We start from the raw sequence: 22,607 nt of genomic DNA on the forward strand, positions 1-22,607 counted from the left end.
TCGGGGGGCACGTGGACAGCAGGGGGGCATCGAGAGGGTGCTCGAAGGGAGGCGTGGCCGGGGTGGGGCCGCCTCAGGAGGTTTGAGGCTGTTCCTGCGGAGAATGAAGATGCCAAGAAGAGAAGGCCTCCAGTGAGCGGACTGCCAGCAGCTACCTGGCTGGGTCACGCTAGAGTAGCTAAGAGACAAGTGTGTGTGTTAGCTAGGGTAGGTCGGTGGTCACCACCCTATGTGTAGAGTAAGAGTAACTGTTGAGTAATCGTTGTGTTCATTAATAAATGAGTGTTGCCTCCCAAGAAGTGTGTGCGCCTAAATTGAACCCATTACACAGAGATGCCACTCGCATGAATGACGCTGCAGCGTAGACAAAACTTTTTAATGTTTTATTACGTCACATGCATCGTCATGTACGAATATAATCTGTGGATGTGAATGGGGATCTGTGGGGTCGTCACAGCTCGCCAAGATCGTGAAGCTGGCTTTGGTGGTAGGGGAGGAATTGACACAGCAGTGGACCGATCATGGCCCACTGTTAATAACAGCGAGGATGACGTCACGCCTCCGATTTTGACGATGACGTCACGAATGCGATTATGACGCTCCCACTGCCACGTTCCCCTTGCAGCAGCAGCACAGGGACAGCTGCCACCAGGGGAGGGGGGGTCCCCCCCCCCCCGGGCTAAAGACCACAGGTGGGGGCCATTGGGATGGTCGAGATGAAAGGCGATGATGATGGCGATGATGACGATGATGATGGCGACGTGGCAGAGCGAGGGAGCCCCACACGTCACATCCATTTTCTGACGTTTGTTGAACGTTGACCGGCGTCGTGCCCCCACCCTGCATCTACCACGTGGTGAGAATGGCGATCACGTGTTGTCCATCAGACACAATGTAGTCCCTCAACCCTGCGCACAGCACCACCACCACACAGACGGGGGGGGGGGGGAAGGTTAGTTGCGTGATCCGGGTCGAGCCAAGAGAAATAAAAGGGGGGCCGCGGTGGCTATGAGACGTTAACTACCTCGCCTGGTAGGCAGCAGGTCGTGAGTTCGATCCCGACCCCTGACACCTGCTGTATATTTTGAATTTGCTTCACTTTCATCATCACGGTGGCTATGAGACGTTAACTACCTCGCCTGGTAGACAGGAGGTCGTGAGTTCGATCCCGACCCTGACACCTGCTGTATATTTTGAGTTTGCGTCACTCTCATCATCACGGTGGCTAGGAAATGTTAACTACCTCACCTGGTAGGCAGGAAGTCGTGAGTTCGATCCCGACCCTGACACCTGCTGTATATTTTGAGTTTGCGTCACTTTCATCATCACGGTGGCTATGAGATGTTAACTACCTCGCCTGGTAGGCAGGAGGTCGTGAGTTCGATCCCGACCCTGACACCTGCTGTATATTTTGAGTTTGCGTCACTCTCATCATCACGGTGGCTAGGAAATGTTAACTACCTCACCTGGTAGGCAGGAAGTCGTGAGTTCGATCCCGACCCTGACACCTGCTGTATATTTTGAGTTTGCGTCACTTTCATCATCACGGTGGCTATGAGATGTTAACTACCTCGCCTGGTAGGCAGGAGGTCGTGAGTTCGATCCCGACCCTGACACCTGCTGTATATTTTGAGTTTGCGTCACTCTCATCATCACGGTGGCTATGAGATGTTAACTACCTCGCCTGGTAGGCAGGAGGTCGTGAGTTCGATCCCGACCCTGACACCTGCTGTATATTTTGAGTTTGCGTCACTCTCATCATCACGGTGGCTATGAGATGTTAACTACCTCGCCTGGTAGGCAGGATGTCGCGAGTTCGATCCCAACCCTGACTTGCAGGATGGAGGAGTCTCATTTCGCGCGAGTGAGCGAGTTGGGTTGTGTGTGGCTGATCGAGATGGCGAGCAACTGGTTGAATGAGTGAATGAGTGGGTGGTGGAGCGAGCGTGTGTGTGTGTGTAGGCAAGAGTGGGCGAGTGATTGGGTGGGTAGGAGGACGAGTGTGAATGAGGGCGCGAGTGAAATTGGTGTTCAGTGGCCGGGTGACAACGCGAGAGCGAGAGAGACACCAGGACAGGAGACCGAGGAAGAAACTCATTTTCCAATCGACTCTGGGTTGGTTCTCACCAAAAACGACTAAAACAGCAACAACCCCCCCACACTAAACAAAGTTCAGCAATCCGCACAACAGCGAAACACTTGAGGGTAGTGGCTTGGGATGGGAGAGCCTCCCCGTTCACACAGTTGGTAGCGCAGGCAGTCCTGGCGTCTTAGTATAAACAATGTAACGCTTTTATTTTACCAGGTAAAGAGCCCACGGAGATATTTCCTCCTTTTTCAGAAGCGACGTGGCTATCAAAAGTATAGCTCAACCAAGTTGCTTATCCTTGTGGAAATGTGTAGCAACAGACAAGTCATCTAAACAACGCACGTCGATTCGAAATTAGGGGAAAGAAAAACAGACGACCCGAATAAAAGTCGAGTCTGAACCACGGGGAGGGAGACGCAGAATCTCAAAATCCAGAGATGGAACCCACGAGACCTCCTGCACACCAGGCGAGGGAGACGACATCTCACGGCATCACGGCTCAAGCCGCTCGGCACTCCGTTGGAGTCGCACGCGGCTGGAATCAGCTGCCACTGGGGCTGCCCCCTCGGCTAGAGGCCTCACGGCAGCAATCGCGGTGCCACCCAGAACCGGTGACCCCACCCCCCATGCCCCGAGGCAGCCAACGGCTCCTCACCTTTGTCCAGCGGGGTGCTGGGAGCATCTAGCAGCTGCCAGTACTGGTGCAGGGCTGAGTCCGCCATGAGTCCGTTCACCTCCACCAGGTAGGGCCCAAAGCTCGACGACTTGGTCTTGAAGCTGCGCCACACACAAAAACACCTACCTCACCACCCCCCTTACTCCCTTCACCACCTCCATCGCCTCACCTCCCTCACCTCCTCTCACCCCCCCCCCCACACCTCACCAACCATCTCCCCCCCCCCCCCCACACCTCACCAACCCTCTCACCCCCACACCTCCCCACCCCCTCCCCCCCCACACCTCACCACCCCCTCCCCCTCCCCCCACCACCCCCTCCCCCCACCACACCACCCCCCCCACCACACCTCACCTCACCACCCCCCCCACCACACCTCACCACCCCCTCCCCCCACCACACCACCCCCTCCCCCCACCACAACTCACCACCCCCCCCCCACCACAACTCACCACCCCCCCCACCACCACAACTCACCACCCCCCCCACCACACCTCACCACCCCCCCCACCACACCTCACCACCTCCCCCCACCACACCTCACCACCTCCCCCCACCACACCTCACCACCTCCCCCCACCACACCTCACCACCTCCCCCCACCACACCTCACCACCTCCCCCCACCACACCTCACCACCCCCCCCACCACACCTCACCACTCCGCCATACCCCTCACCCCCCCCCTCTCTCCCCCCTCCCCTCCTCCCCCCCCCTACCTGAAATGGAGGGCGTTCTGTGCCTGGGCGGCCTCCAGCACGCGCAGGAGGTTGGAGCCGCTGGGCACGGTCACGTGGAGGCTGTTGTTGAAGCTGTGGCCCAGGCCGTCGGTGGCCGTGTAGGTCACTCCGATGGGCCACGACGAGTTGCCGGCGGGCGTGCGCAGCGTCAGCTCGCTGTGCAGGTCGTGGACGCTGTCTGCAGAGCAAGCGGCAGGAGAACTACATCGCTCTCGTGACACCGCAGGGTGACCACCACCACCACCACCACCATTCACATGGTGCAGCAGGTTGACCACCACCACCAATTACAACCCCAAGTGGCAATTGTCCCTGTGCATTGCCTACCATTGACCACAGCCACGCACCTCACCATCCCTACCCCCCCCCCCCCCCCACATTGTGCCACGGAGGCCCCACCCAGGTCCGCTCACCGTCGTCACCCACGCAGGTGATGCACGGCACGGTCAGGTAGGTTGTGCCCAGCAGCGCGGGCAGCAGCTGGGCCAGGGCCCCAGGGGAGGCGTTGAACTCGCCGGCCACGGCGGCGGCGAAGAGGAAGGTGCGGGAGGCATTGCCTCCGTCCCAGCCGCTCACGTTCACCCCGCTCCCTTGGGCAGCCTGCAGAGCCTGGTGGGGGTAAGGGGGGGGGGGGGGTGTTTGACTGCTGTGCCAGGCTAGGTGCAGGAGGAGGTCACGGGACAGACCCTGCAGGTGCCATGGGTTGACTGCTGTGCAAGGCTAGGTGCAGGAGGAGGTCACGGGACCGACCCTGCAGGTGACATGGGTTGACTGCTGTGCCAGGCTAGGTGCAGGAGGACGGGACAGACCCTGCAGGTGCCATGGGTTGACCGAGACGATTTGCAGACACACCACCTGTGCCCCAACTATGCCTTAGCCACCCCAGCGCTCCACTCGTTGTTGTGAGCATCACTCCTCTGCCCTCCTTTGTTGCTGGAGGGCGACTGCCTCGAACTGCCCAGTAGCGTCCTTCACTAGCCTCCTCCATAGAGGCCGATCTTGACACCGCTTGAATCGATTATCAGAAAGTCCACTCAGCTCCACATTCTTCTGTCAGCCTATGTCGTGCCCGGTTAGCCCCCTCTATCCAGCCAAACAGAAGCTGCTTGGGTCACGCAGTGGATGGGCATGCGGGCTACATGCCCCAGCCAACGCAGCTTTGCCTGCCGGAGAGGAGCTCAATGGGACCATCCAAATCTTTCAAGGATATGCGAGCGGTTCAGACAACCCAGCCTGGTTAAACCCAGGATGGATCGGAGGCATGCCAGCCGATATGTTTCTAACCAACGCAGATTTACCATTGGGGGGTGGCCCACGTTTTCCAAGCATAGAGGTCGTAAGCTACAGGCCAGGTAGTTTCCACACAGCGTTATGCAGCAGATGAAAAGATATTTCCACCCAACTGATTCTGAGGGAGACCTCTGCTGTCAAAATAGAGCTGGTCATTAGCACACTGCCCAATATGGCAAAACTCCACTATCTCTGGACAATTGCCCCATAAACAATGGAGAGTTGAGCAGGCGGAGTGTTGAACTTCTTTCGCACCGTATTTAGCAAACTTTGCGAGCTTTGGTGCAACTGAGACACTCCAGGTTTAGCAGGAGAGCCTCCAACTCCTCTGAGTGAGCAGCAATCACCAGATCATCAGTATACATAACATGGTTAACCAATAGGGAGCTATTTTCTAGACCTTACCCGGGCATCGATCAGCCTCCTATTGTATTTGTACCAGATGGAAATTGCTCCAGTACAGCCACAGAACGCTTCTCCAACTACGTGGTTCCAAAAAACGTGAAATAATGTCGGAGCATGTAGACATCCCTGTCGGACCCAAGGTGACCAACGGCTTCGACTCTTGGCCATATGGTTATACCCGGGCCTGCCCACCATCATGAAGGTCCTTAATTGTTGTGAGCAGAGTCAGTCTCATAAAGCACTTGCAATGAATACGCCAGGGCTTGGGGTTGTTCTAATATTGGCCTTGGCCAGGTCAATACAGCAGAGGGGCATAGAAGGCATCCAACTAATCGGCTTTGCCTGCATTCCTCCACGGATATTCACCTGTGGTGGGGGCATAAGCCACCACCACCATTCCTTGCTTCCCACGATGGGGAGTAGAGCCCACTCCTCACCGCCACGCTCCCACACCTCCTTCATTCCGTTATTCACAAGAGCCACCTCGCCGTTTCCTTCCCCCAGCGGAGGAATGTCCATCCCTCAGTGACTGGACTCAGAACCCAAATGGCAATCAAATGAGACCACAGCCCCCCACACCAGCCAGCCCCCCCACCATCCCCCCACCCCCACCTGCCCCCCCCACCAGCCCCCCCCCCCAAACAGCCAGCCCCCCCCCCCACCAGCCAGCCCCCCCCAACCTGCACGACGAGGGCGGTGCTGTAGATGTTGCCGATGGTTCCGTTGCCCGAGCGCTGCCCCAGCAGCAGCGTGGCGAGGCTCTGGGCGGCCGCGGTCACGGCAGCGGCGAGTGTGGGGGGCCCCAGGAGCAGAGTCCCCTTGAGGCACGACAGCGCCACCAGCGCCTGGGATGCCTCGTCTGGTGGGGGGGGGGGAGGGGGGCGATGCTCGCTCAGCCGCCCACTCTTCGCTCGTCCAGCCCCTCCGTATTGCTCTCACAAGAGGCAAAGATCACCCCCCATACCGCCTACAGAGTCACGTGGGCCAAGTGCCGTGAGCAAGTAGCAGCACCTATCAAGTCCAGCACAACGCCATGCTGTCTTCGACTCCGCAGTGGTGATGTTTATTAGACACCACAGCAGGCGACGGATTTAAAGACCAAACGAACCTCGGGGACGCCCAGGACCGGTTCGTATGCGCCACCGATGGTCGTTCCGCGAATGGGGATCATCCAGCTCGGTGTTGCCGGGTTCGTAGCGCGGTGCACACCGACTGCCGCTCACCTGGCACATTACTCGCCGTGCGCTCACGGCAGCCCCGTTTCTCCTCAAGAGCCCAAGCTCCGAGAGCGAGCGATGCTCGTCCACAGACCCCCGTAGGTGCTGCAGCATTGGCCCAGCTCACAGTCGCTCACCGAGCCAGTCGCTCACCGAGCCAGTCGCTCACCGATGGAGTGGGGCCCGTCGCCAGACGCCTGGAGCAGGGCCCAGCTCGTGAGCTTCTCCACGGCGTCGGGGTCCACCATGTCGCCGAGGATGCACAGCGCCTGCATGGCGAGCGCGTACTGGTAGTAGGTGGTGAGCGGCTGCCCTCTCAGCGCTGAGGGTGGAGAGCGCAGAGGGAGGGTGGTCCACCACCACCACGGCCACCACCACCACCACCACGGCGACGTAACCAACTACGTCGCCACTATAATAATAATAGTTCAATTTGTAACGCGCGCAAATTTGCGGACGTAGTGGCCGCAACTCAGAGGCGCGGAGCCAAGCTCAGAGTCGCTCGAAAGCACGGTTATAGAGTAGAGTTTTTAAGTCTCTCTTGAAGGAGGTGATTGAGGTGATGCTGCGAATGTGCAGAGGGATATTGTTACAGACTGTTGGGGCTGCCACCGAGAAGCGGCGCATAGACACGATGACCATCCTGGATCTTGGTATCAAGAGGAGGTCGTGAGTCGCGCTGCGCAGGGCATCTGCCGTGTGCCGAGCTGCAAGTCATCAATAATGAAGAAAGGTACGGCGGGCAGGTGAATATTAAGGCATTGTGGCAGAGGCAAAATGGTCCCACTACATCACCCACCCCCCCCCCCTCGCGTGTCCCCCACGTCGCACCAACGCTGAGCCGCTCCTCGTCGAGCCGCTGGTCCAGGATGCTGAGGAGGTTGACGCGGACCCAGCCCAGGTGCATGGCCTCCACGGGCAGGCACGAGGCCCTCAGCGCCAGCGCTGCCAGCGCCAGCTGCCCCGACGAGATGACCTCGTCGCGTTGGGACCACGAGTCCGGGTCGGGCACCTGCCCCGGGCAGCTGCGCGACAAAATCCCATCGCCCGTGTTTAAACGGCGTCTGCATGTACGACTTCTTTCGCACCATATGTAGCCAAATCGTGTTAGTTGAGAGGTGTGGAGGTGGGATGGGGGGGGAAGGACAACAAGAGAAGACGATCTCAAGACAAAAATAAGAGGTTTTACCCATTCTGGCAATCAAACGGGGGTTGTGTTAAGAAGTTCAAACACCTATAATAAAGGTCGTGGAAGCGACTTCTGGAATCCGGTCTTTATTTGTCTTTCTTTAAAACACTCCTTCACGCCGCTGACAGACAGCGTGAGAGGGATAGAGAGCGAGAGACACGCGCAGCCACGTGGCTGCCTGGACCCCCCGCTCTCGCGTGGCCTCACCCTCCATTCATTCCAGTTCTGACCACGTGTTGTCCGTCTCCACCCCTTTTAAATACCCCGAGTCACGTGGTACCTTTCACCAATCCTGGTTACCCTCTATGGAATCTTCTAGACTCCATCGTACGCTCCCAGGACCACGCCCCTGACTCGTTTCCCCCATTGGCTGTGGCTAAAGCCAGCAGAACCAATCCTCTACTTACAAATGTCACCTTCCCGTTACGTCAGGGCCACGCCCCTAGACTTCCCCCCATTGGCTATGGGCCAGGACCGGCAGAGCCAATCATCGTAACGAGGTGTGATCTATCAGCAACCCGGACATATCCTCACATTACACAACGAATGGAACCTGGGAGTGGTGGCAGTCGGCACTAACGCTGCCCGGCGAACCCGGCTACGTCCCGAGGTCCCGATTCTCGCTCACGGCCACCAACACCGGGTGACGATTCTCTGAACTCGATCCTGGCCCTCCCCTAGGTCGACTCGGCCTCAAACGAGTACCTGGGTGGAGCGGCGTGTACAATCATCGCCACTGGGGAGGACAAAGGCGGCAGGGCGCAGTTGCCGGCCACCCACCCCCTCGCGTACCAGTGCCGGCATTCATTCGGCGCCGGACACTCGACCAACTGCACTTGCCCCAACAGTCCGTTAAGGCTATACGGGGGATTTGTCTTTGGAGGGGGAGGGGGTGGAGGGGGGGTTTGGGCGAACCTGCGGTCGAGGTGCAGGAGGGCGAGGTGCGCCAGCAGCTGCTTGAGGAAGGAGCGCTCCATGCACAGGTTGTGCACTGGTGCCAGGCGCAGTGCACACAGCACCGTAGGGTCGACCAGGAAGCTCTCGTCCGAGGGTCGCGTCGAGTTGAGCAGCACCTTGACCACGGCCAGGACCACGGCCGACTCGGCCGCCGGTGCCGCTAGGGGGAGGAGTGGGGGAGGAGCCAGGAGAAGGTGGGGGGGGGTCTCAGAGCACCACCTGCAGCGGCTCGCGGTCGAACAACAAAGGCGGTGGGCACCGGGTTCTGTGGCCGTCTGGAACGCTCTTCCTTCTGATAATAGGGAGCCATTGGGAGCCGTGCACTTTCCAATCATCGCAGAGGTCGGCAAACTCGTTTCTTTAGAGCCGCTTTATGCGTTTAGTTTGCTGTGGTCACCCCCCCACCCGCACACCGTAGGGTTGGCTACGTACGGTTTGAAAGAAGTGGAACACACAGTAGCGTGCATAGTGTCGGTGTGTGTGTGTCTCTGTGTGCGTGTGTCTCTCTGTGCGTGTGTGTGTCTCTGTGCGTGTGTGTGTCTCTGTGCGTGTGTGTGTCTCTGTGCGTGTGTGTGTCTCTGTGCGTGTGTGTGTCCTCTGTGCGTGTGTGTGTCTCTGTGCGTGTGTGTGTCTCTGTGCGTGTGTGTGTCTCTGTGCGTGTGTGTGTCTCTGTGCGTGTGTGTGTGTGTCCTGACAAGGGAATGTGTTAGGCGGCCCACGACCAATTCCTGCAGGAGCGGCGCGCGAGGATTTTCCGGTGCAGCAGAGTGAGGGTGAACAAAGATGTAAAAACATTAACCCGTAAAAACAAAGTTTTTCACTATAAATCCTTTATATGCGTGGCATCGGTTTTTATTTTATTATTCATTTCTGTTTTTCTTGAGTAAGAGTTTCATTTTTATCACATTGGTATTTTAAATTAAATATGAAAAAAAAAATTCCTAAAAAGTTTTTTGGAAAAAATTTCACAAAAATAAATTGTCACGCACAACGAGTCTGTGTCCAAAATGTCAGCTCGATTGGATCACGGGAAGTGGGTTTAAACGACCGAAAGATTTGCACGGTCGTAAGCGCGCAAGCAAGCAAACTTAATATAAAGGATTTAAATAAACTCCTCCAGGTGCGGGAAAAGTACGGAAAACCGGTGACACCGGCTGGGTGAGATGAACACCACCACGCCGTGTTCATCTCCACCACCACCACCACCACCACGCCGTGTTCATCTCCACCACCACCACCACCACCACCACGCCGTGTTCATCTCCACCACCACCACCACCACGCCGTGTTCATCTCCACCACCACCACCACCACGCCGTGTTCATCTCCACCACCACCACGCCATGTTCATCTCCACCACCACCACCACCACGCCGTGTTCATCTCCACCACCACCACCACGCCGTGTTCATCTCCACCACCACCACCACCACGCCGTGTTCATCTCCACCACCACCACCACACCGATTTCATCTCCACCATCACCACCACCACGCCGTGTTCATCCTCCACCTCCACCAGCACGCAGTGTTCATCCTCCACCACCACGCAGTGTTCATCCTCCACCTCCACCACCACGCCGTGTTCATCCTCCACCACCACCACGCCGTGTTCATCCTCCACCACCACCACGCCGTGTTCATCCTCCACCTCCACCACGCCGTGTTCATCTCCACCACCACCACGCCGTGTTCATCCTCCACCTCCACCACCACGCCGTGTTCATCCTCCACCACCACCACGCCGTGTTCATCTGCACCACCACCACCACGCCGTGTTCATCTCCACCACCACCACGCCGTGTTCATCCCCGCTACCGGCGACGGGGCTGTGCAGGACGGTGACTGCCGCCAGCAGCAGCAGCAGCGCCACAGCGTGGCCAGGGCGAGCCATGACGAGCGAGCAGCCTCCTCTCACTGCAGAGACACCACGCAGAGACACGGCACAGACAGAGACACCAAGAGAGAGTCACTCACACAAACACCACGCAGAGACACGGCACAGGCAGAGACACCGAGAGAGAGACTCACCTCACACAGACAACACAGAGACACAGGCACAGACAAACACCACACAGAGACACGGCACAGACAGAGACACCGAGAGAGAGAGTCACTCACACAGACACCACACAGAGACACGGGCACAGACAGAGAAACCGACAGTCACTCACGCAGAGACACGGGCACAGACAGAGACACCGAGAGAGAGATTCACTCGCGATCATTACACGGCCACACGAGGTATTCTTGCCGTTTGCGTTTAGATCTCGACCTAGGAGAGAACCCATTCGGATATTCGCCACAGTGTGAACGCGTGAGGTGCTCGCCCTAGATACATTAATAATTCACGTGCCCCCCCCCCCTCTCTCTCTCTCGGGGTAATCATCATCTCCAGGGTCCATCCACTGCTGGATGGAGATCAATGTGGTGACGAGGAGGTCTCCAGCCTGCGCGTGCTCTCCAATCCACGTGTTCCCAATCTAATTTCAGTCTCCGATTAAAACGAAACGTCGAAATTTAAACGTTTTAACTAAACTCGAATATTTTATTATTCACGTGGTGGGGATTGTTGATAGCGGCAGACAACACAACCTGAAGCCTGCATCGCAGACTCGACTATAGAGCGACTTTATTAGTCACCTGGGGATTGTTGATAACAGCAGACAACAACAACCTGAAGCCACGATTATCAATGTGCAGGAGAGAAACGGGAGGAGAAGGAACCCTGCAGACAAACCCAGGCGCACCGTGGGTAACGAGACCCACACAGACTGCAGGTTCGAGTCGTTTTTGGTTCGCAGGTCACCTCCGAACGATAACAACTCGAACCTGCAGTCCGTCCCAGTCTCGCGTTACCGCTGTTGCTGCGCTCATCACAGCGCTAACGCAGACTCGTCATTAAACTCACCAAAATTCAGCGGCAGTGGCGCCGGTAAGTAGCCAGCGGCAGCAGCAGCAGTGAAGCGAGCCTGACTGTGTAGCGAGTCTGGCTGTGAGCACAGCGGGCCCCACGCTCCCCGCTATTTAAGCTTCCAGGGGGGTGCGGCTCCGGCACGCCCACAACGAGCGCTGCCGCGTGCACACCAACTCCTGCGGGGGGTGGGGGGTGGGGGGGTGGGGGGTGGGGAGTGGGGGAGGGTGGTGGGGAGTGGGGGTGGAGGGGGAGGGGAGTGGGGAGTGGGGGGTGGGAGAGTGGGGGAGGGGGTGGGCAGTGGGGGTAAGGGGGTAGTGGGGGGGTGGGGAGTGGGGGGTGGGGAGTGGGGGGAGGTGGGGGAGTGGGGGAGGAGGGGGGTGGGGAGTGGGGGGGGAGGGGAGTGGGGGGTGGGGTGGGTGGGGGGTGGCAGTGGGGGGAGGGGGGAGTGGGGGGGTGGGGGAGTGGAGAGTGGGGGGGGAGGGTGGTGGGGGTGTGGGGGGTGGGGAGTGGGGGAGTGGAGAGTGGGGGGGAGGGTGGTGGGCAGTGGGGGGAGGGGTGAGTGGGGAGTGGGGGGGGGGTGGGGAGTGGGGAGTGGGGGGGTGGGGAGTGGGGGGGTGGGGAGTGGGGGAGTGGGGGGGGAGGGTGGTGGGGAGTGGGGGTGGGGGGGTGGGGGGTGGGCAGTGGGGGGAGTGGGGAGTGGGGAGTGGGGGGGGGTGGGGAGTGGGGGAGTGGGGGAGTGGGGGGGGGAGGGTGGTGGGGAGTGGGTGGGTGGGGGGGGTGGGGGGTGGGCAGTGGGGGGAGTGGGGAGTGGGGGAGTGGGGGGGTGGGGAGTGGGGAGTGGGGGGGGTGGGGGAGTGGGGGAGTGGAGGGGTGGAGGGTGGGAGGGTGAGGGGGTGGGTGGGGAGTGGGGGGTAGGGGGGTGGGGGGGTAGGGGAGGGGGGAGTGGGGGGGGGTAGGGGAGTGGGGGAGTAGAGGGGTAGAGATGGGGGGGGGGGTAGAGGGGGTGGGGGGTAGAGGGGTGGGGTGCAGTGATTCTAGCGCTGCGCTACGAACCCGAGTTTTGATTCCCGTTCATGGCCACCAACCCACCCCAGTGATGGCGATGATCTGAAACCAACTCAGCCTCCCCTCGGTCGTAGGCGTGTTCTGTGTGTGTGTGTACACGTGTTTTGTGTGTGTGTACACGTGGTGTGTGTGTGTGTACACGTGTTCTGTGTGTGTGTACACGTGCTGTGTGTGTGTGTACACGTGTTCTGTGTGTGTACACGTGTTGTGTGTGTGTGTACATGTGTTCTCTGTGTATGTACACGTGTTCTGTGTGTGTGTACACGTGTCCCGCTCACGGCCAACACCAGTGACGATTATCTGAACCGGGTCCTCGGCTTACCGTAGGTCGACTCAGCCTCAATTGAGTAGTAACCTTGTGCCATGCGCAGTAAACATCGCCACTGGGGAGACAAAGGCGGGCAGGAGAGCGTGGTGCTGGCTACCCACCCCCTCGTGCGTCCGTGACGGCCTTCAAAGATGCTGCGACTCGCGAACAGCACTTGCCCCAAAAGTCTGTCAAGGCTACACAATGGGGGGAAATCGTTGTCTTTGGTCGTAAAAGGCCACGTATATAACAGGCGACGTTTCAGGCAATGACCCCTCCTCATCTTCTTCCTTCATGACACGAAGATAGAGGAGGGGCGAGTGGGGAGAGCGAGTGAACGACGAAGGCTGGGAACTGCGATTCCACACCACCAGCCTTGTATTGTCAGCAGCAGCAGCAGTCGTCAGGCATTGGTAGCTGTTGTGATGAAGCTCAATGACGGATACAGGAACACACACTCACGTATCTGTGTGGCCCCTTTCTAGGCGGTGTGACGACGACGATGATGATGACGACCAGGCTTGATGTGAATGTCTGTGTGTGTGTGAATGTCTGTGTGTGTGTCAATTAATTACCACTAAACTACGACCGAAAAGTTTTAATTAACAAGCTTGTGCCGGAGGCCCCGGGGGACAGGTGTCTATGACGTCTCCTGGCCAAACCCCATTTGGCGGAGCCAGGAGTTTTAAACACGTTCCTTCGGAGTGGGCAGGTAGGAACTTGGTTGGGCAGCGCATTCGTGCACAACAGCCAGACAACTCATACCTGGTGGGCAGTGTGGAACCTGTTGTTCCTACCTGTATAAAAGATAACTTGACTTAAGGTAGCCAGGCAGCCAGCCAGGTAGCCAGCCCCCTTAACTATCGGCCCCTCCCCCTTGCTTAGGCCCCTCCCATTACCCCCCTCCCTTAGGCCCCTCCCCTGACCCCCGTTCCCTTAGGCCCCTCCTCTGAACCCCCCCCCTCAGGCCCCTTTCATGACTGCCCCCTTCCTTAGGCCCCTCCCCTGACCCTCCTCCCTTAGGCACCTCCCCTCTCCGTACCCGGCAGTAGGTCTCCACCAATCAAAGAGCTGTTTGTAAGGTCTCCACCAATCAAAGAGCTGTGTGTATTATATATTTATTTATGCACGACAGACAGACAGTTAGACAGACAGACAATAAATCCCTGGTGGGCAGTGTGGAACATTGTTCCTACCTGTATCTTTACCCTCGGGACTCCTCCAGAAACAACAAAAAGCCACTACGGATGGCCACGTGGAATGTTCGAACGCTCACTAAGGAGGAGATGCTGCCACTCCTTTGTCGGGAGCTGGACCAGCACCGCCTGGATCTCTGTAGTATTCAGGAGGTCTGATGGACCGGCTCTGGCTCCTGCCACCATGAGGGGTGGACAGTCCTATAATCGGGGCAGGAGACTGCCAAACAACAGGGAGTGGCTTTTCTTCTGAACAAAAGAATGAAGGGGGCATGGGAGCGTGGTGGTGAGGTGTGGGAAGCTGTAAGCCCCAGGCTACTTTGGGCTCACCTTCCCATCAAGCGGAGGCGAGAAGTGGTGGCCGTGGTTACTTATGCCCCCACCGAAGACGGACATCCGTGGAGGGATGCAGGCAAGGCCGATGAGTCAGATGCCTTCTATGACCTTCTGTCACAGGTGCTAGCTAAAGTGGCCCCTCGGGATAGAGTTATCTTGTTGGGTGACTTTAATGCCCGAGTTATTCATGATGCTGGCACCTGGTCTGGAGTGATTGGAAGGCATGGGCTAGATCAAGCTCAATAACAACGGTAGGAGGCTGCTAGATTTTTGTGCACCCCATGGGCTTGTAATTACCAACACGCTGTTCCGGCATCGGCGCATCCATACAACATCATGGATGCATGCCGGGGGTCCAAGCAAGAACATCTGCTGGACTGCGTAGTGACAGAACAGCGGATGCGGTCCCATGTCCTTGACACCAGGACCTACCGTGGAGCTGATCTAACCTCAAACCATCCATTAGTCATCTGAAAGATGCGCCTGCCATTCTTCCACTCCGGTGGACTGGTCTCAGCTAGCTGATGAAAGTTGCAAGCGAGAATTTCATCATCGCTTGCGGCTGGGGTTGGCATCGTCCCCCACTCCTCCAGATGTCGAGGGTAAAGGAGTGAGGTTAAGGACTGTGACTCAGGCAGCTGCAATGGCGGCTTTGGGTACGCGGTCCAGACCTCCCCAGAGACCCTGGCTGACAGAGGAGGTGTTCAAGCTGGCTGAGAAAAAGCGACAGGCCCACTCTCATTGGCTACAGCATCCCACGTCGGAGAATGAGGAGGCTTACCGTAGCCTTCGCTCGGAGGTTCGGAGAGCCGTGAGGCGCTGCAAGGATCGGTTGTGGTCGCGGGTTGCTGAGGAGATGGAGTCTGCCTCAATGGTCCGAGATCACAAATCCCTATTCAATTCCATCAAAAAGAGTAACCTGCAGCGCCACACCTATTACCATCATTAGGGGAAAAACGGTGATTCAATCTCCGACCCCCAGGAACAGGTTTGCAGATTTGCTGAGCATTTCTGTAAAGTCCTGGGGGAGGGAAAATCCCTCCACATGGAAAACATCGTGGGACAAAGTGGGGATAACCCTGCTGAGACTGCGGTGCCTCAAATATTGGAAGAGGAAGTCACCCCCTGTGAGTGGCTGCCTGAAGTGCCATCTGTTGAGGAAGTACTGAAGGCGATCCAGAGTCTGAGACCAGGAAAGGCACCGGGCAAAGATTATCTCCCAAGCGAAATGCTGAGGGAGGGTGGCGTTTGTGCACAGACTGCCCTATATGACATCATCACAACAGACTGGACCACTGGAGGGGTTCCGCAGGACTGGAATGATGCCCTGGTGGTCGTCATCTTTAAGAAGGGAGACCGCACAGACTGTACCAACTACAGGGGCATCTCACTCCTCAGTGTGCCGGGAAAGGTCCTGGCAAGGATTATTCAACATCGCCTTGCCAGGCACTCTGAGGAGAGGCTGGTGGGGCCCCAATATGGTTTCAGGAAAGGGCGGTCCTGCACAGATGCCATATCTTCTGTCTGTTTGCTACAGCAGAGGTGTAGGGAATTCCAACAAGACCTACATCTCAGCTTTATTGACCTGGTCAAGGCCTATGATACCATCAGTAGGCCTGGGCTCTGGGTTGTTCTTCGTGCTTTCGGAGTCCCTGACCCACTGCTCACGATCATTAAGGACCTTCATAATGGTGGGCTGGCCCGGGTAAAACTACGTGGCCGGGAGTTGGAGCCATTCCCTGTTCACCTTGGGGTGCGACAGGGATGTCCTCTGGCTCCAACATTATTTAACATCTATTTCAACCACGTAGTTCGTGAAGCCTTCAGTAGCTGTCCGGAGGAATTTCCATCTGGTATAGATACAATGGCAGTGTTCATCAGGGTGCAGTGTTCATCAGTGTTCAGTGTTCATCGGGAAGCAGTGTTCATCGGGGAGCAGTGTTCATCACGGAGCAGTGTTCATCAGGGAGCAGCGTGCGGGGTTAATAATCAATCATAATCAGTATTTAGACTGCAGGAGGAATCCGATGAGCTATGAAGCTCTTGTGTCACAGATGTCCAGTAGCAGCGGGTCACAGCGTTACAGCAACAAACACACAACACAACAAACACGATCCCAGTGCAGAGTGTAGGAACTGTAGCTGGAAGAGCTGCGGGCTTCCCACGTATCAAAGGCACCAATCGACCAAAGACTCAGGCTGTCTGGAAACAACTCAACGATCACCTTGAGTCAACCACCACCAAGCGAGAGGTCTAAACACACCCCGTGCACTGTCGCCAACGTAGAAGCGGCTTCAGGGGCCACAAGAGCTAACAAGGCACTGCGAGACCCATGGCCCTTGTGCCGAGTTAAACTATAAACGATACATTTTCATTTTTTTTTAAATCAGGTGAGCTACGTCGCTCTTTCTTAGAAGCAGCCTGGTCACCACAAATGATCGCTGCTCGACGAAGTGGCTTATCATCATCGTCACCACGTGGTATTGTACAGCAGCAGCAGCCGAATGCTCTCTAGACGTGGTGATGTGGATTCTAAATGTGCAGGGCAACAACCGGAGGATCCAGAGAAAAATCCACGCGACCATGGGCATATAGAGAGAGAGAGACGCAAACTCCACACACACAGCAGGCGTTGTCAGGGTCGGGATTGGACCCACTGTAGACCAGGCGAGGTAGTTAACATCTCATGGCCACCGCGATGATGATGATGATGATGCGAGAGAGAGACGCAGACTCCAAATATACAGCAGCAGGCGTCAGGGTCGGGATCGATCCCACGACCTCCTGCGTACCAGGCGAGGTAGTTAACATCTCCTAGCCACCCAGATGCTGATGATGATGCGAGAGAGATAGGCAGACTCCAAATATACAGCAACAGGCGTCAGGGTCGGGATCGATCCCACGACCTCCTGTACACCAGGCGAGGTAGTTAAGATCTCATAGACACCGCGTCGCTCCTCTCGTCCCGCGCGTCCAGGTTGGTGGGACCGCATCGTGCTGGACAGACTTCACCCCAGGGCACCCTCGTGAACGCACACGAACTACATTTGGGGTTTTGTGTGTGTGTGTAGTTTATTCGCGTTCACGAGATCGAATACATTTACCGAAGCGACAACGCAGACCTTGCAATCATAATAATCAGCTCGTTGGGGCAGGCGCTGTTTGCGAGCAGCACCTGCAAAGTGCACGAGGGGGTGGGTGGACAGCACCACGCCCGTGCCAATGTTTACACATCGCACCACGTGTTCATTTGAGGCCGAGTCGACCTAGGGACGACCCAGGACCGGTTAAACAGCGGGATTAAAACTGGGATCGCCTCGTTCGTAGCGTAAATCGAATACACTTTTGAGAATAGGTGTTCCCCTTTGTCTGGCAACAAAACAGCTGTGTTAAGATGTTAAAACACTTAATTGACACCTTTTACAATGAATCATGTCTGCATTAACCACAATACTTGTGGTCAGAATGCAAACAAAATCCATACTCTTTGGTTCTTTCGGTAAAGTCACGTAGGCATAAAAGAAAATAAATCACGACGTTTCGGGCACAACACAAGCGTGCGTCATCAGGTGCTTTACCACTTGATGACCTTACGGACTACACACAAACGTGCAGACAACACAAAAACCTTACAGACTACAAAAACCCTACAGACTACACAAACCCTACAGACTACAGGAACCTTGCATACGATCATATCGGATGACGCAGCTTTAAAAGGATGCCGTTCATTTTCATCAAAAACCAAAACCATGGGTATGTTTTTTTCGTCGACCAGAGGTACAGTGCCTTCTGTGGCCTATTGGATAACACGGCCCTCGTGGGTGGGTGGGTGAGTGAGTGGGTGGGTGGGTGGGTGAGTGAGTGAGTGGGTGAGTGAGTGGTTGAGTGAGTGAGTGATTGAGTGAGTGAGTGAGTGGTTGAGTGAGTGGTTGAGCGAGTGAGTGAGTGGTTGAGTGAGTGAGTGGTTGAGTGAGTGAGTGCTTGAGTGAGTGAGTGGTTGAGTGAGTGAGTGCTTGAGTGAGTGGGTGAGTGAGTGGGTAAGTGAGTGCGTGAGTGGGTGAGTGAGTGGGTAAGTGATTGAGTAAGTGGATGAGTGGGTGAGTGAGTCGGTGGATGAGTGTGTGGTTGGGTGAGTGAGTGGGTGGTTAAGTGAGTGGGTGGATGGCTGGGTGAGTGAGTGAGTGGGTAAGTGAGTGAGTGGCTGGGTGAGTGAGTAGGCCCTAGGCACAGTGCCCACTGTGGCCTATTGGACAACAACAACAACACGGCCTTGCACGCAGCGCTTTGTTTGGGCAGTGCAGAAGCAGACGACCACTGCCCCACGGCGCTCCACAGCGGGCGGCCAGCTGCTCAGGGTTCACAACATCGCCAGACCGGAGACTGTCACCCACCCTGCTCTGAATGCAGTCTCTGGCACAATCTCTGGACGCATTCCCAACGTCACTAGATGACTTCCCCTACGTTCTATTTTGTCTCGTCTCGCGCTGTGTTCATCTCGCTTGCGCGTGTTTTGCAATATTCTTGTGCTGCACTGTCAAGGAGCAGGGCTCATCTTTGCCCTGTTCCTTTTAGACCTCCTATCTGTCTCCGTCACGACGGCCATCCATCCCGTGCGTCCATCTCCCCCTCCCTCCCTGTCTCACGTTAAATATTTGCATATCCCGCAGCAGAAGATTTTCATGATCAATCGCTGATTGGACAAGCGATTCAATGATCGCCAATCGAACAAGTGATTCGATAATAGCTGATTGGAGAAGTGATTCGATAATTCGACAAGTGATTCGATAATCATCGATAATTGGACAAGAGATTCGGTGATCAATAATTGGACAAGTGCTTAACGTAATCGCTAATTGAACAAGTGATTCGATATTCGTTAATTGGACGAGTGATTAACGATAAAACACGGATTATATGGGTCACAGATAGATTGTTGTCGTTATTGCTGTTCAATATAAGTATAATTTTAGTATGTTTTAGTATGTATTATTTAAAACAAAGTATATAATGATAAGTGTGCTGCCGATAAGCAGGGAAGGAACAAAGAATTTGTGCTTGCAAAATATTGAGCGTAAAACTCTCTTGAGGCGCCCCACAGCAGCAGCTCCCTGTTTTAGAAAGGTCGGGGGGTCACAGACAGAGGGGGTCACAGAGGGGGGTCAGAGGGGGTCACAGTCAGGGGGGTCACAGGCAGAGGGGTCACAGACAGATGGGGTCACAGACAGGGGGGGTCACATTATGGATCCAGGAGGGGGGGGGATAGGCCACCAGTGACATGAGGAAGGGAAACGTCACGATGTCGATTGTGTAAATGTCGTGGTGGGTTTACTCTCCAACACGCAACAACCGGTTAGTGCTGAACTAGTAACTAATTGTACACGTTTTGTTTACGTGACAAACCTCTTACTAATCAGCTGTGTCGCGTGGTGGCGGATTTAACGATGCATTTATATTTGTAATACAATCTTACCCAAGAAAATAAAAAAAACCCTCTATTGTGGTTAACATTGGTCGCGAAAGCCCCCTGCTACGACGAACTACCACGTGTTCAACAGGAGGGTACCCATCGACAACGATGCACGTAAGAAAACGCCGCAACGGCCCGCCACGGGTTTCAGAGTGGCGTGCGAGTTCGGGAACTCAAGTTTCAAGTTTCAAGTTCATTTATTAGGTATAGCCCTGTGAGCCATTCGGCTCTTGAATCGGGTGCAACCGCAACAAACAAAAAAACAAAAACATGAACAAAAACATCTTAAAGTGAATATGTGACTAAGTGCAAACAGAAAATCCAAGAAAAGACAGCAAAATATTGCAGAAAAAACACCGTACACCAACGCTGTGTGCAAAAATCCCAGTGGGATGCAAGTCAAACAACAACAACCATAAGACAACTTAGATTAAGGCCATCAGTCTAACTCTGTACTACAATAAACATGGCTAAACCAATACACTTTTCGAAATCACCAAAATAAAGCCATGAAAGCAATGAAAAAGCAATCATAGGAACTGTGACGGAATTTTCACAATAAATGGCATAAACATGTGTTAAGTAGTTGTTGTGGTTGTAGACGGAGGTACGCGGAGACGGAGGTGAGTTAGGGGCTTCCGCCAGGGTTTATTAACAAGTATCACTATAAAGGGTTCCCTCTTCACCCCTTCCACTATCCCCGTTCCTTCAGTGACCCCGCTTATGTCACGGGGTCTCCCTTAAATACCCTCTGAGGCGAGACGTCACGTGCACTGCCCAGCGCGTGCGACCCCACGTCCCGTGATGTCACCGCACCGGACAGCGGACGCGACGCCACCACTCTCCTCTACTCCTCTACATCACCCCCCCCCCCCGTGAAAAAAAACAGCCGACCCGGCTGCAAGCACCCCGCAAGCGGGGCCCCACACCGGACCGAAGACCGAATATTCACGAGTTCGTGTGCCTGAAGGTATAACCGGCTGCTAGAAACTAAACCTTAGGGCAGCACGGCCCCTCAAGCAGAACAGCAACAACAAAAAAACAAAACAAATAGACCCCGAAGGCCTCATCCGCCGGATAGCGCCGAACGGGCGCCAGGGGCTGGGCCCGCTGAACGGCCATCAGGGCCGTCACCGGAGCCGCATCCCCCTCGAGCGGGTATGTGCTGCTGGCCCGCTCCCCCGTATGGTGTCCGCCACCCGTGCAGGTGGCCCGTCAGCGGGCAACAGTCCCACCGCCGTGGCCTCCGGTGACCGGGGGGTCTCTGTCGGCCTCACTCGGGAGGGGCCTGGGGCCCCGGACCCGATGCCAAAGAGGGTCTGGGAGAAGGTGGAGTCCCTTTTCCAAAGGCCCCCGGGGCATTCCGGCAGCCCCGCTCAATGTGGCCCCGCTGACCACAGCGGAAGCAGGCCACCGTGTCCGCCTCCTGTGGACGGGAAGGTCCCGGCCGCCCCCGCTGCTCCGGACGGCGACCACCCGCCCCCCTTCCTCGACGATCGGGCATCGCCAGGGCCGCGAGGGTGTCCACCCCCTGAGAGGTGACCCCCCCGTCCGGCGCCGCGCAGCGAGGTGTGGAAGCCAAGCGGCACCTGCGGGCCACCCGGCGGACGCAACGTGGTGCGGCGGTGGCAGCATTGCGGCTCCCGCGGGCCACGCCGAAGACGCGGAAAGGTGCGGTGGTGCTGCGGCCCCCATGGGCCACGCCGTAGGCGCAGCGAATTGTGGCAGCGTTGTGGCTCCCGCGGGCCACGCCGAAGACGCGGAAAGGTGCGGTGGTGCTGCGGCCCCCATGGGCCACGCCGTAGGCGCAGCGAGGTGCGGCTGAGTTGCGGCCCCTATGGGCCACGCCGCAGACGCAGCGAAGTGCGGCTGAGTTGCGGCCCCCATGGGCCACGCCGTAGGCGCAGCGAGGTGCGGCTGAGTTGCGGCCCCCATGGGCCACGCCGTAGATGCAGCGAGGTGTGAAGGCGTCTGCGCTTTCGCGACCCACCTGTCAGCGGCGGCGTACGAAGCCACGGCGTCGTCTCGCGACGCGGCGTGTGACCATGGCGTTGCAGCCTCAACGGGCCACGCTGAAGACGCGGCGGTATATTTCGGCCCTGCAGCGGCCCCCGCGGCCCACCCCGCCGGCGCAGCGAGGTGCGGGACAGCGGCCGTAGCCGCGGCAACCTCTCGCGATGCGGCGAGGCACCACGGCGTTGCGATCTCCCCGGGCCACGCCGAAGACGCGGCGGTATGACACGGAACCGCGGCGGCCCCCGTGGGCCACCCCACCGACCCCGCCGGCGCAGCGAGGTGCGAGACAGCGGCCGTAGCCGCGGCAACCTCTCGCGACGCGGCGAGGCACCACGGCGTTGCGACCTCCCCGGGCCACGCCGAAGACGCGGCGGTATGACACGGAACCGGGGCGGCCCCCGTGGGCCACCCCGCCGGCGCAGCGAGGTGCGGGACAGCGGCCGTAGCCGCGGCAACCTCTCGCGACGCGGCGAGGCACCACGGCGTTGCAGCCTCCATGGGCCACGCCGAAGACGCGGCGTCATCCATGACAAGGGACGCAGGCACGGTGAGGTGCAGAGCCGCGGCATCGCCGGTGGCCGGCCCCGTGAGCGCGGCGACAGGTGGAGCCGCGGCAGCACCCGCGGCCCATTCCGGCGGCACGGCGATGTACGGGGCAGCGGCAGCCGCCGCTGCCCACCCCGGCGGCCCGGCGAGGACGGCACGCGCGTACTTACCCAGGGCCCCCCCGGCGGGCGCA

General features: G+C 57.3%; 1 protein-coding gene across 1 annotated transcript; it reads right to left on the reverse strand.

Moving 5' to 3' along the window:
* Window positions 1-846: 846 nt before the first annotated feature.
* Window positions 847-11,524, reverse strand: LOC144953250 (cobalamin binding intrinsic factor-like). The gene is made up of 10 exons (XM_078883821.1): window positions 11,473-11,524; window positions 10,380-10,478; window positions 8,521-8,722; window positions 7,248-7,441; window positions 6,586-6,738; window positions 5,880-6,058; window positions 3,918-4,113; window positions 3,484-3,682; window positions 2,745-2,866; window positions 847-908 (listed from the first exon to the last, which is right to left on the reverse strand). Exons 2-10 carry the CDS (start codon window positions 10,453-10,455, stop codon window positions 847-849), a joined length of 1,383 nt encoding a protein of 460 aa, XP_078739947.1. The 5' UTR covers window positions 10,456-10,478; window positions 11,473-11,524.
* Between the last annotated feature and the right edge of the window lie 11,083 nt (window positions 11,525-22,607).

Source organism: Lampetra fluviatilis, chromosome 73 (genome assembly GCF_964198595.1).
Source record: "Lampetra fluviatilis chromosome 73, kcLamFluv1.1, whole genome shotgun sequence".
Lineage (NCBI taxonomy): Eukaryota > Metazoa > Chordata > Hyperoartia > Petromyzontiformes > Petromyzontidae > Lampetra > Lampetra fluviatilis.

Coding starts and splice junctions, on each gene's coding strand:
- LOC144953250 (XM_078883821.1), bottom strand. CDS start 10,455: ATGGCTCGCCCTGGCCACGCTGTGGCGCTGCTGCTGCTGCTGGCGGCA. Junction 7,442..8,520: donor CTCCTGCACCTCGACCGCAG/GTTCGCCCAAAC, acceptor TTTGTCGCGCAG/CTGCCCGGGGCAGGTGCCCG. Junction 6,739..7,247: donor CGAGGAGCGGCTCAGCGTTG/GTGCGACGTGGG, acceptor CTCCACCCTCAG/CGCTGAGAGGGCAGCCGCTC.